The sequence below is a fragment of the Carassius carassius genome, chromosome 3 (genome assembly GCF_963082965.1).
Source record: "Carassius carassius chromosome 3, fCarCar2.1, whole genome shotgun sequence".
Lineage (NCBI taxonomy): Eukaryota > Metazoa > Chordata > Actinopteri > Cypriniformes > Cyprinidae > Carassius > Carassius carassius.
The window spans coordinates 19,022,671-19,037,124 of record NC_081757.1 but is presented as its reverse complement, the minus strand read 5'-3'; the positions used below and the strand labels follow the sequence as shown (position 1 = coordinate 19,037,124).

Here is a 14,454-nt window from a genome sequence, read left to right as displayed (position 1 = left end):
CAGAATGGGTTCAAGTTAAAGTTACCAGTAAGATTTGACTAAAATCAATGGTTGACAAATGCGGTGTGTTATCCTAAAGTGACACATAAAAAAAAAAAAAAAGATTAGAAAGACACATCATCACACTCATTTATGTTTATTATGACTGCACAGTAATAAGTTTTAACTGGAAATCTAAATCAGCATATTTGTTCAAAATCAGGGTTAAGAAACCATTTAAGGAATAAAAAGTAATTTTTCATTTTTTTTTTATTATTAGTAGTAATAACTCGGCACAGCTTGTCTTGTGATCAACATTAAAGTACCGGTACAAACATTTATAAAACAGACTGTGATGTTCTGACCCAAAAACCAAAGAACAAAAAGAGGAGTATGTCTTGAAAAGTAGAAGTCCGCTGCTCACCTGTCATTGTTATATAGTTGCCCCATATCTGAAACACAAAATACACTGCTATCAGTTCTATTTCTAGTTATAAGACTTTTGGGTTCTGTTAATAACACTGTAGTAGAATTAATTTTTTCCCTTTTTGTTGCTTGCCTTATGATGCAATAATAAAAAGGTTCTATAATGACAAGAAAGAACCCTTTTGGCACAAGGGTTCTTTAGGGTATTATTCATTCATATATTACATTATTCTGCAACATTTTGTATTTGTAATTAAATTATTGTTTGTAATAACTTAATATCACATTTTAATCATGCTGATTTTTGGAGAAAAACTGAAATGGCACTCTTCGTGTGATATTGATTAACTACATAAAATGATATAAATATATACATTTACTAACCCCCATGTCTTGAATTTTGTAATCATTCACATGCATTCATAAATGCATATGAATACACCGAATAATGCAGTAAAAGAATGCACTCCTAGCTACTAAATTAGTTAAAAATGCCTATCCATATACAGCTATGATTCGCGAACCCCAAACTGACGTTAGTTTTTAACGTTTTGTATGAGAAAAATATGTGTGGTGTAAAAAACAAACAAAAAACAGCACAACAGAGAACAGTCAATAAAAAGGGCCAACCACAATAGAAAAAATTTGTACAATATGTATTTCAATAAGCCATAATTATGAATACACACACTAGTTCAGTTAAATGTTTTAAGCATTTATTAACAAGTATTAAGCTGAAGTTGTAATTGAGTAATTTTATTTTCAAATTAAATCCTTAAATTTATAAATCACTTGAATATATATATAGACACATCTCTTTCACCAAGCATTCAAATAATGCATCTCATAATCTTGTACTGCAGTTATATCTGATCAAATCTGCATTATTATTATTTAGCTTGGGTTAAACAAATTAATTTTACTTGATTGGAACAGCTGCTATGCTAATTATGTCTCTATTTGTTTCTCTGTTTTGTAACAAGGATTAACACAAGCTCCAGTCTGGATCCAGAACACCTGAGAAGAGATGATGCTGACCCTCAGAGGACCTCAGATGATGCTAACCCTGAAACAACTAATTTTGCTATAAGTTTGATTGCATCATAATAATTGCTGCTAATAGTGTTCGTTGTCTTGTTTGATTACGATTTTTACGTACATTTCTGCCATATGTACATAAACTGAATCACCACTAAGCTACTACTAAATATTACAGAAACACAAATTTTCTGTAAAGTTGCTTTGCAATGATTTGTATCATAAGAAGTGATATACAAATAAATCTGAATTGTATTGAATTGAAACAAGGAAGTTTGTTTCAAATATAATTAAAACACATTTTCAAATGACAAAAGCAAAACAAAAGCTCACAAAAGAAATCTGGCAAACTGGTTCTTATCTCTGGTGTAGAGCTCTGAATGGGACAGACCAGCCACGTAACCATAGTGTAGTCTTTTATAGTCCACATTCAGGAAACCTGTTACCACCTGTACAATTAGGGAGAGGCTCCCCTTGCAGGCCGGGGCGTCATGCACTCATGATTTTTGAGAGGGCACAAGCGGGGCTGTGGGTGGGGGATTGGTCGTGCTTGTCATGTGACACAGCAGCACACAATAACACTGAGGCTATAACTGATATAGGCTTATGTTTTATTTACATTTTATTTTCCTTTTAAAAAAATTCCAAACGTGTTAACTAGGGGAGAGTGGGGCACAAAGTAACACTTTTTGACTTTCTCAATTTGTATAAATCCACATGGGGTTCAGAATATAATTATTTATTTTTTTTATCCACAGTAATTTTACACTTGTATAGTACAAATATGTCACTTTGTTTCATAATTACAGTGTATACTTTTTTCTTTATTTATCCTCAAAAAATGGAAGTGAAATGTGACAACATGCCCCGTAGGTGGGGTATATTGTAATTGTAACATCTGAGGGGCACGTTGTAACATGACCATATGACAGCTTAAAATCAAATCCTGTCTGATCGAATGAAAAAAATATATATACAAAACAAACTCAAATATTTTGTTAATAAAATTATATATTTAAAATAAAATATTGGCGTTTTTTAATCATTAAAAATAATCTGATTTTAGAGTTTAACAGTGAAAACATTGCAACCATGCTTGGGATGACCCACATAAACGATGTCTTGAAATAATAATTTCTAAACATTATGCATTGCCTGTCAGTCTTTCTTCAAATGTTTTTCTTTGTTTCTCGTTAAAACTAATTAAAAGTATATAGTGTAAAGATCGTTAATGTCATAGAATAGCACATTGTAACTAGTCTTCTGCTAATTATCAAAGCATTAAAAAACGATCTGAACTGATAAATAACAGATTGGAGATTATAATAGCAGATTTGTCTCATTTTAAATTAATAATAAAAACTGAGATGAAAACTTTAATTAAACCAGAATTTTAATTTTACTATGGTAAAATAAATGTTCAGCGATATCTTCAAAAGATTTTTGAATTTTGATTTGAAAATGTATAACCAATCACAGACGATTCTGTTGAGCTTATGATTGCAATGGCCAATCAGAGGCGTTCAGATGAGTAATCGCTGAAATGCGTTGTTTTGTTCACTTGCTCGCTGCCTGAATTATCTGGCGAATTCTCTCGTCAGAAACAACAAAGTGCAGATGTGCGTATGTAAGAAAAATATTCATTTCACAGTGTAAACAACTTCAGTGATTTTAACTGGAATTTTTGAGAGTACCTTAACTCTGGCTAGACTGAATGAAAACCTTATTTGATAATGTAGGCTTAAACGTTTTTTTTTTCTCTGTGTAAAATTGTGTAAAAAGTGTTTTAATTAGTAACTTGCAATATTGTTATTAAATTCACATTAAATACAAAGTCAGTCCTACTAAAAATATTTTATGGCACGACATCCATATCTGCTAGTCGAGTTTTCATGTGTAGTTAATAGATTACAATTACACCAATAGTCTACTTTGCCCATCACCATTTATTGATCAATAAATTAATCTATTAGGGTGCAGAACGCATTTACTTACACATATTTGAGAATTGATGTATTTCCTGACATAGTTAACATGTTTGGAAATATTTAGAATAGAAAGAAAAAATAAATAATTAAAGCATAAGCCTATATCAGTTATACCGTGCCCCCTCAAAAATCATGAGTGCATGACGCCCATGGGCTCTGTTCACAAGAACACAATAGTGTGATTGAGAGCTTGAAAGGGCCTCAGATGACCTTACACTGAGATCTTAACCTAGATAAGAAACAAATCTATAACTCTAGACCAGGGATCCTCAAATCTGGCCCACGAGATCCACTGTCCTACAGAGTTTAGCTCTAACCCTAATCAAACACGCCTGAGCATGCTAATCAGTGTCTTCAGGATCATTAGAAAATCACAGGTAGGTGAGTTTGATCAGGGTTGGAGCTAAACTCTGCAGCACATTGGCTGGGAGGACAAGATTTTAATAACCCTGCTCTAGACCATCCCATAGGACAGGTACTAAACTTTAACAAGCTCTTCCTCTATCAGGGATTTTAACTGTTTAGCAAGAGCTGCTTATATGTTTATGCCACACTGTGATTTATTTAGATGGTCACTCACAAAATGTGTCACAGATTCATCAGAATTCACATTCATCAGGCCTGTGTTTCTCCAAAAATTGTATTTTCGGTGGTCTGTATGAATTTAAAGGTATTGCCTGTTACCCCTTAGACTGTGACATGTATTTGAATATAGCCTTGATTTAATCTCCAGCAGATGGCAGCACTTCCTTTCATATCTTCTATCAATTCTATTAGCACCGCTGATGAAACAGACCAATGTCAATACTGACGAGGTTAAATTCGGTCATTCTAATGTGCATCATTTTAGCTCCTCGTTTTAAAGTACATGTAAATGAGGAATTCCAGAGAAGCAAGTGAAAAGCCTTAGGAGCTGGACTGAACATGTCTTTCTATTCTCAAAACTGATGACTAATAGCCCACTACTGATGTAAGAGGTGGAGTAATATGAATAAATTTACAGAATAGTTATAAAGTAAGACCCTGCTAGAGAGGTGTACATGTGTGTGTGTTTTGGATGTAAGGGAACTCAGGGCGAAGTGTAAGATGTCTGTCATTTTTCCCTGCTGTCAGAACTTCAGTCCACTGGGCTTGTGAAAGGGAACAAGTGACCTGTACCTGCAGAGCTGCTTCACATACTCATAAGCATACAAACAGCCTTTCTCTCTCATTCACACACACAACGCTTTTTGTTTTACTCTTACCTGTGATAAGTTGTAGCTCTTTGGAAGACAGTTCTATATTATATATACAGTCCTACTGTACATTTCATCCTAAAATACAGATAGATTCCTGATATAAAATCTACCAAATCACTGCAGGTCTCTTTCAACTCTCCAGTTCACTGGGATGCAATATCTGACAGATATCTGGTCTAAAAAGAATTCTGTGTCATTCAAATGTAAAAAAAATATATATATATGTATATATATATATATTTACTATTGTCATATTAATATACAAACACACATGCTCAAATAAACAGCAATCTGTCAATAAAAATCAACAAAACCATTTAAGACATAACCACTAAAGCATAACAATCGATAAACAGTTAGTTAACACTTGAAATACTACACTGCTAATCTTTGAGATTTATAATCAATATCCTACTGCTAACCGATAGTGCTCTATTTCTGCAGGGAGCTTGCACACATGGACTGCAGTTCTGTGAGCCACTGTTTCAACAGACGCCTCGAGTGCAGTTTGTTTTGTGCATAGTGATTGCCGAGTTATAATTTTGCTCTAAAATAGTGCAATGCCATTATGGACTGCCCTAATTATGCTGCAACAGTCAGACTGGTACTTTTTAAAAATCAATCAGGTGTACTGCAATAGCGTCACTGTCTGGTTTTATTGCTGTGTCTCGCTAGGTTTGTCCTGACCACAGCTGATTTGCTGGAGAACTCACTGTTTAACATCTATGGAATTAAGATTTCTCTCCTCAGGAGAACCTCAGAGTTTTTATATAGATGCTGCCTTAAAAACAAAACAAAACTTCTGTGGAACATAAGACAAAAAATGATTTCAAATTAAATAAATGTATTCATTGTCCCAGATTTTATATATATATATATATATATATATATATATATATATATATCTTGATTTGTGTGGATCTTCATTTCTCTATTTTTGACCTTATGGATATATACGCACCTGAAGGCATTTATTGATTTTTTTTCTGAATGTGTTCTGATGGTATGCTTTTTCTTCTTAATCATGATAAATCGCAATATTCTATAAAATAAAAAATACAACCTTATATCCTTGACATCTTTGCTGATGACGAGGCAGTATATGCATAATCAAAAGCAGTTACTGTTTCCTCAAGACAAATGCACTTTTTTTAGTCATTTGGAATTAACAAAGTAAACGGAGCTCACTGCAGGTTATAAGCAGGAAAACAAACAACATTCATAATGTAATTGTTTATTCCAACATATTTTTCCCCCCGGGATTTTTAGAATGCTAACAAACAGGATGCTAATATCATCACATATTTTGACCTTATTAAAGAAAATTAGGGATCTCCTTAGTGCAATCTTTTATTCAAGACCTTCATCCCAGAGAGAATGAGAGAGAGATTTCATACATCATGTGGCTTGCCTAATAGAATTTCGTGTTATTGTGTGTATCTACTGCTGGAAGAGCTCGGTCACAAATGCTTTCTGAAATGCTGTACCATTCTCCAGCTGCAGGAAAATCATTATTAGCAATCGAGAATGTCATATGGTTAGACACCGTTTTAAACATACAGTATATGCAGAAAAATCTTCAAAGCACATTTTTCATAGTTCAGAGAAAGAACAGCTTTTTCTTTACATAAAAACACAAAGCATTCAGGTAAATTAATTCATGAACTCAAAACACTTGTTAAGGAGGAAATGGAAATATATCAGGGGTCCCGTCCACTCCTGTCATTTTCATCAGAAGACAGATTCTGGCGCTGGTCGGAGTCCCGAGTCAAACATGTGACTGCGCTGTAAAAGCTGTGGCAGACAGCACTGTCTGGAGGTGAAGGGAGGGGACAGCGAGCAGGACAAATGATCCTCTACACGAGGGATCCTGGCAGGAGTCTGGCCGGGAGTGCTGCGTAGGGCTGGAGCCACGGTGGCTAACACCACCTCTCTCTGGTCGCTGCCTCCCAAACCACCTCCAATTCACCTTCTACCTCTCTGAGAAACACAAAGATAGAGAGAGAGAGGGCGGCTTGTTTTAATGCAGTATGGGTAGGCTCTTTCCTGATTCAAACATGAGCTCTCGTATTATTACTCTACTCTACAAAAAGGGAGAAGGCCTGTTTCACACACACACAAGCATTCAGAATACACAAGAGCACACAAATTTCTGTGACCTTCAGTCATTTTGTACCTTGCAGTCAATACCGGTGGATTCCCACACCTGGGTTTTGAGGGCTCAGCTGTGCAATAATAACAGGTATTAACTGGAAATGTGCTAAGACACAAACTTGAACAGAGTGAGAGAGAAGGATAGAGATGAGATGACCGAGCGGTGGAGGGGTGTAAGCTGTCGTAATCATAGATCAATTAGCTGGACCATCTGTTGATGCACATCCTTGCTTTCACATACACACACACATGGCTTATGACAATTTTCTTCCTCTCTTTATCTCCCACTGTGTGGAAAGTGGTGAGTCATTTCTGCAACTGTCCTTTACACTGCAGATTTCAGGTCAGTGTTTTTACAGGGATAGACCCAAAAATGAAAATACTGTCATCATTTACTCAACCTCAAGTCGTTCCAAATCTGTATGAGTTTAATTCTTTAATTTTTTTCATAGGATGTTAGTAAAGGGCTTCTGTCAAAGGTTTAGTTACCAATATTCTTCAAAATATCTTCTTTTGTGCTCAACAGGAGAAAGATAAAGGGTTGGAACAACTTGAGGGTGAAAAAATGATGACAGAATTTTCATTTTTGGGTGAACTACCCCTTTAAGATGTGTTTTTAATCTGCCAATCTTGTCCTCTGCCTGCATCAATAAACGTCATCTCTGACAGACTCCATCCAGACTTCATCGCCCATACTTTAGACACCACACACTGCAGAAACATATCTATATTTATGTGTATATATTTGATCTGAAACCATCAAATAACTGTTTTGTTAAAAAAGCAGAAATTACTTGTGGTACTTTACTTTCTTTCATGTATTTTTAATTAATATTAATTTAAGAATGTGTTTGCAATGACAAGTTTTTGCAACGTGGCTTACTTACTGTTTCCCAAGAAAAAAGTTTTAGTCATTTTGAAAAAAAAAAAAAAATAAATAAATAAAAATAAGAATGAATAAATAAAAATAAAATAAATATTTGAACAATTTAAAAAGTTTAGTTTTTTTTTTTTTACTTTCTATTTATCAAAGAATCACAGTTTCCAAACAAAAAGTATTAAGCAGCACAAATGCTTTTAACATTAATAATAATAAGAAATGTTTCTTGAGCACTAAATCAGCATATTAGAAAGATATCTGAATAATTGTGAGACACTGAAGACTGAAGGCTGCTAAAAAAATCTGTTTTGTCATCACACGAATAAAATACATCTGAAAATATATTTAAATTGAAAATTGTTATTATAAATTGTAATAATATTTCATAATATTACTGTGATCAAATGTATATTGCCTGGGTGAGAATAAAATACTTATACCAACAAGTACAGTCGTGGCCAAAAGTTTTGAGAATTACATAAATATTGGAAATTGGAAAAGTTGCTGCTTAAGTTTTTATAATAGCAATTTGCATATACTCCCGAATGTTATGAAGAGTGATCAGATGAATTGCATAGTCCTTCTCTGCCATGAAAATTAACTTAATCCCAAAAAAACCTTTCCACTGCATTTCATTGCGGTCATTAAAGGACCTACTGAGATCATTTCAGTAATTGTCTTGTTAACTCAGGTGAGAATGTTGACGAGCACAAGGCTGGAGATCATTATGTCAGGCTGATTGGGTTAGAATGGCAGACTTGACATGTTAAAAAGAGGGTGATGCTTGAAATCATTGTTCTTCCATTGTTAACCATGGTGACCTGCAAAGAAACGCGTGCAGCCATCATTGCGTTGCATAAAAATGGCTTCACAGGCAAGGATATTGTGGCTACTAAGATTGCACCTAAATCAACAATTTATAGGATCATCAAGAACTTCAAGGAAAGAGGTTCAATTCTTGTAAAGAAGGCTTCAGGCCGTCCAAGAAAGTCCAGCAAGTGCCAGGATCGTCTCCTAAAGAGGATTCAGCTGCGGGATCGGAGTGCCACCAGTGCAGAGCTTGCTCAGGAATGGCAGCAGGCAGGTGTGAGCGCATCTGCACGCACAGTGAGGCCAAGACTTTTGGAAGATGGCCTGGTGTCAAGAAGGGCAGCAAAGAAGCCACTTCTCTCCAAAAAAAACATCAGGGACAGATTGATCTTCTGCAGAAAGTATAGTGAATGGACTGCTGAGGACTGGGGCAAAGTCATATTCTCTGATGAAGCCCCTTTCCAATTGTTTGGGGCATCTGGAAAAAGGCTTGTCCGGAGAAGAAAAGGTGAGCGCTACCATCAGTCCTGTGTCATGCCGACAGTAAAGCATCCTGACACCATTCATGTGTGGGGTTGCTTCTCATCCAAGGGAGTGGGCTCACTCACAATTCTGCCCAAAAACACAGCCATGAATAAAGAATGGTACCAAAACACCCTCCAACAGCAACTTCTTCCAACAATCCAACAACAGTTTGGTGAAGAACAATGCATTTTCCAGAACGATGGAGCACCGTGCCATAAGGCAAGAGAGATAACTAAGTGGCTCGGGGACCAGAATGCTGAAATTTTGGGTCCATGGCCTGGAAACTCCCCAGATCTTAATCCCATTGAGAACTTGTGGTCAATCCTCAAGAGGCGGGTGAACAAACAAAAACCCACTAATTCTGACAAACTCCAAGAAGTGATTATGAAAGAATGGGTTGCTATCAGTCAGGATTTGGCCCAGAAGTTGATTGAGAGCATGCCCAGTCGAATTGCAGAGGTCCTGAAAAAGAAGGGCCAACACTGCAAATACTGACTCTTTGCATAAATGTCATGTAATTGTCGATAAAAGCCTTTGAAACGTATGAAGTGCTTGTAATTATATTCCAGTACATCACAGAAACAACTGAAACAAAGATCTAAAAGCAGTTTAGCAGCAAACTTTTTGAAAACTAATATTTATGTAATTCTCAAAACTTTTAGCCACGACTGTATACTGATACTGATACCAATAGCGATACTTTTTCCTTTTAAAAACATACATTTAAATGACCAATTACACTTTGATGAAAGTGAAAATGAACTCATATTTATATGACTATGGAAGCTATGTGTATATTATTTAGGGGTCGACCGATTATCGGTGTGGCCGATTATCGGCGCCGATATTAAGCATTTTTATTGTTATCGGCATCTGCCATTTTCAAAACCGATTTGCCGATAAAACCGTTTTATTTTGAAATGCGCGATCTGGCACTGATCCAGCTACCTCAGTCAGAGCGCACAGCTCTGTGGCCTAGACTAAGCCCCGCCCATCGTCCGTCTGATTTGTTGGGAGTCACGAGCCTGGCCAATCAATACGGCTGGCGTGGCTGGAAAATGTTCCACTCTCACACCGAAAGCACAGGAGCTGCTTCAGTGATCATCATCACACAGCAATAAGTTATCTCTCGAAGGTAAGAATGCAGTAAACGTTCCTGAAGTTGCAATAAATCACTACACTGAAGTTGCAAAACACCTAAATATAATCGATTTATGATGACAAGCCCCGTTCAGTTATTATACTGTGAATTCCCGGTCAATGTCTGTCATTGCAGTGATATGCTTTAACGGATCATCACATCAGTGCTGAGATAGTGAAACTAAAACCTACTTCTCTCACCATTCGGCCAACTTAACGTTATATTGTGAATAGATTATCAACACGAATGAATTCACTCACGTCTGCTGCGTTTTTTTTTTGTTGTTGTTCACATAGCTTCACTGAACAGCGTCCGTTCCGTTAGGGATCTTAGTAAAAAAAAATTGCGCATATTTGGAGAAATATTGCTTTATTCTAACATGATTGCAAAATAATTTATCATACAGATTCAGAATTACCATTATGCAATTTTGAAGAGCTGAAAGGGCATCAAGCGTGAGCTCTGACGCCCTGACGCGATACGAGCTCCCTATTCCTGATTTAGTTATCTCCGCGGCCGCGCTCTCTCATTTGACTAATAACCCTATGCTAATAACGTAAATTGTCAATAATCTCACATTGCACGTTTCTGGATGACGCTGTCCTGTATTCTTCCTAGTTTGTATCGCCGTGTTTAACAGTCAAACAAACATTTTACACATCAAAAATAAAAATAAAACACTATTACAATATGGGTTGTGTGTGATTTTAATGCAATTCTGGGTTGCAAATAAAATGCTAAATATAACACACACACACACACACACACACACACACACACATATATATATATATATACACAAGTGTGTGTGTATGTGTGTGCTTTTTTAGTTAATCCATTGATGTGCATTAGACTATTAATTGAGTAGTCACCTCTATTATTTTAGGCCATGTTTTAGTCATCAGAAAATATTTATGAGAGGTTAAGCTATTGCACATTTCTAACATGTAAATTATTGATGCCAATACTTCCCTTTCCCTAAGCTGTTTGGCTGTAGTAAAATATCCATAGGCTTAATCATGAAACATACTGTGGTCCCACTTTTAACTCTCTCTTTATCTTACCCTCATTGTAGATGCATTCACAGAAGAAGACAACATTTAGAAGTGCAGTGTGGGAGTACTACACTCAACCAACACAGGGCAGGCAGTGTGCAATACATGTAAAAATGTTGTCAGTATGGGTGGTACAGTGGCAAAAAGTGTCAATACTTCAAACCTTTGGTCCCATCTTAGAATTCATCACAATGACTTGTATAAATCTGCCCAATCAAACAAAGCTGAATCTGAGCAGGGAGCACCATCCACATGTCAGCCTACAATACATGACATTTTTCAGAAACAAAAAAATGGACAAATCTGGATGACAGATCAAAACAAATGGACAAACTGATCACAGAAATGATCATTTCTGACAACCAACCATTCACAATGGTCTCTGACATTGGCTTTAAGCGACTCATGGATGTGGCAGAACCACGATATGCACTAAAAAGTGACAAGTATTACCGCACTAAGAAGCTGTCAGAAATCTATGAAAAGGTTGTAAGCAAGATTAAAACCCTAATCCAGCCAGAGAAGGCTGGATTCTCACTCTCTTTTACAACAGATTGCTGGTCAGGATCAACAGAGTCAATGATGAGCCTCACATGTCATTTCATTGACAATGAATGGAACAGAAGGCAGGTTGTTTTAAATACGAGAGTAATGTATGGATCTCATTCTGGGGAATACATCAGAGACACATTCCTGCACATGCTGGAGGAATGGGAAATTACCAAAGACCGTGTAGCTCTGGTCCTGCGTGACAATGGCGCAAACATGGTGAAGGGTTTGAGGCTTGCCGATATTCCGGACCTTAGCTGCACAGCACATACGTTGCAGCTGGTTGTGAACGATGGTTTGGCTAGCCAAAGAGCTGTGATAGATGTGATTGTCATGCTAAAGAAATGTGTCACTCACTTCCAACATTCCATCTTGGCCAAGCAGCGTCTGAGAAACATCCAGAGGGACCTTGGCCTACCAGAACACAACTTAATCCAGGCAGTCCCAACAAGGTGGAATTCAACACTCCACATGCTGCAAAGGGCATTTGAGCAAAAGCGTGCTCTTAATGTCTACTCTGGGGAACACGGCGGTTTTACATGTCCAACTGCCTACCAGTGGGACATTGTGTCCAATTTGATTGAAACACTCATCCCAATTGAGGAAGTGACACTAGAAGTTAGCTACAATAACTCATCTGCATCCAGCATCATTCCCTGTGTGACAGTGCTCAAAATGCTACTTGAAGATAAAGGGCCATCAACACAGGGCATCAGAACACTCAGGGAGGTAATGAGGGAGAGCCTAATCAAGCGATTCGCCAAACTTGAAGACTCAAAAAATGTGGTTCTAGCATGTCTTTTGGATCCACGTTTCAAGAGTCATGCGTTCTCCTCTGCCTCTACACTAAACAAGGCCAAAGAATGGCTTAAAGAAGATGTAGAGGATGCTCTTCAAAAGCAGGTTGAAACAGAGAGAGCCAATCAAGAGGAGCAGGCAGATGGAGAGGAGCCCGCAGCAGAAGACCAAGCCTCTAAAAGGCAAAGGAGAGAAGAGACACCTTGCCATAGCCAAATAGACAAGATTTTCAGTTCTCTTCTTGGTCCCCATACTGGTGATCTGTCAGACAAGGACAGCATTGAAGAAGAGTTACATCAGTACCTCAAAGAGCCAGTGATTGACCAGCGTAAGGGGGATCCACTCCAGTGGTGGAGACAGAATGAAGGGCGCTTCAAGCAACTTGTCAAAGAAGCAAGAAAATTTCTTTGCTCACCAACCCTCATCAGTCCCTAGTGAGCGTGTATTCAGTGAAGTGTCTGCAATTTATGACAAAAGAAGAAGCAGGCTCACTGGAGATCATGCGGAGCAGCTCTGCTTCCTGCACCACAACCTGGTGCTGCTGAATTGGGACTACTAATTGTTACCCGTTTTAATTTACTTTATAAAACTTCAGAGAGATTACATTTATTTTCGATTATTTGTTCATTTGTTGCTGTTTAAATTTGCTTTAAGTTTTACTTTGTTTATAGAATGCTGCTGATGGATGCAAGTTTTACTTAGTTTACAGAATGCTGCTGATGGATGCTCCCAGCACTTTTTATGTTTGTTGTTATTATTATTATTAATGCTGTCATTATGAACAGTTCTCAGAATTAAAGATGTGTTAAAATAATTTAAAGAGAGTCTTTGTCAGAGGCCTTTTTATTCTTAATTTTTTACACTAGACACATATCGGTTCAAAATATCGGTTATCGGTCTCCTTGATCTGTAATAATCGGTATCGGCATCGGCCCTGAAAAATGCATATTGGTCGATCCCTAATATTATTTGCCTTCCTAAAAGGAGCCCAGAATATGAAAGGAATGTGCAGTTTCATGTTAAGCAATTTTCTCTCACAGAAAAGAGTTAAAAAGAAAAAACTTAACCTGGTTAAATACCTTAAGACAGTAATATTAAAAGACAATCTGAAATCCATATTTCAGATACAAAACAGCAGATTTGTCCCAATACTGAATATCATACATCATTTTGTCATTGATGTGTTGCCTGAGGCAGCTCAGGCAGAGAGATTGCTGTCAGTGGGTGGGTCAGCTGATCAATAGTGTCATTCAGGGGAACAGACAGTAGGACAGAGGGATGCAGAGAGGACAGAAGTGAGGGACAAATAAACCCACAGTCTAACAGATCAGAGGAGACATGTCTGACACACTAATATCACATCTCAATGCGTAAGCCCACATGGATTTTATTTTGTGCATTTCTGTGATAGAAAAGAAGCTGAGAGAGCTGAAAGCATCATCAAAGTATGAGGAAACATTTGCATAGATTCTGATCTGTGCATATAAATAATCTAGACAAGAAAAAATATTTAAAGAAAAACAAGTTTATAGGTTAATGGGTTTTTTCCCCCACTAATATCGTCCTTTTAAAATACATGAAGGCAGAGAATAATAATTATTCATATAATGCTTCCTGCAGGCCTTTCTCTCAACATCTAATCGATTGCTAGTGTTTGCTTTTGCTCTCATTCTCATGACCCAGTTGCCAAAAGAGAGAGGGAAGAGGACCAGAGAGACGGGTGCGAGGGGGCGTGAAGGAATGAAGTGACACGTCTGAGTGGTGAACGTCAGGAGATGAAAGATGAGAGAGACCAGTATTGACCCGGCTGGTTTTAGCATCAAAGTCTTCTATGAGAGATTAAAAAAGAAATGAGAGAGACACAGAGAGAGAG

At 37.1% G+C, this 14,454-nt stretch overlaps 1 protein-coding gene across 1 annotated transcript in view; it reads right to left on the bottom strand.

Moving 5' to 3' along the window:
• Positions 1–5,946: 5,946 nt before the first annotated feature.
• The window catches only part of cep89 (centrosomal protein 89), a 65,240-nt gene continuing 56,732 nt past the window's right edge, over positions 5,947–14,454 (bottom strand). The window contains 3 exon segments of the mRNA XM_059532322.1: positions 5,947–6,432; positions 6,434–6,606; positions 6,609–6,649. Of these exon segments, the coding sequence (XP_059388305.1) occupies positions 6,370–6,432; positions 6,434–6,606; positions 6,609–6,649 (277 nt within the window). The 3' untranslated portion in view covers positions 5,947–6,369.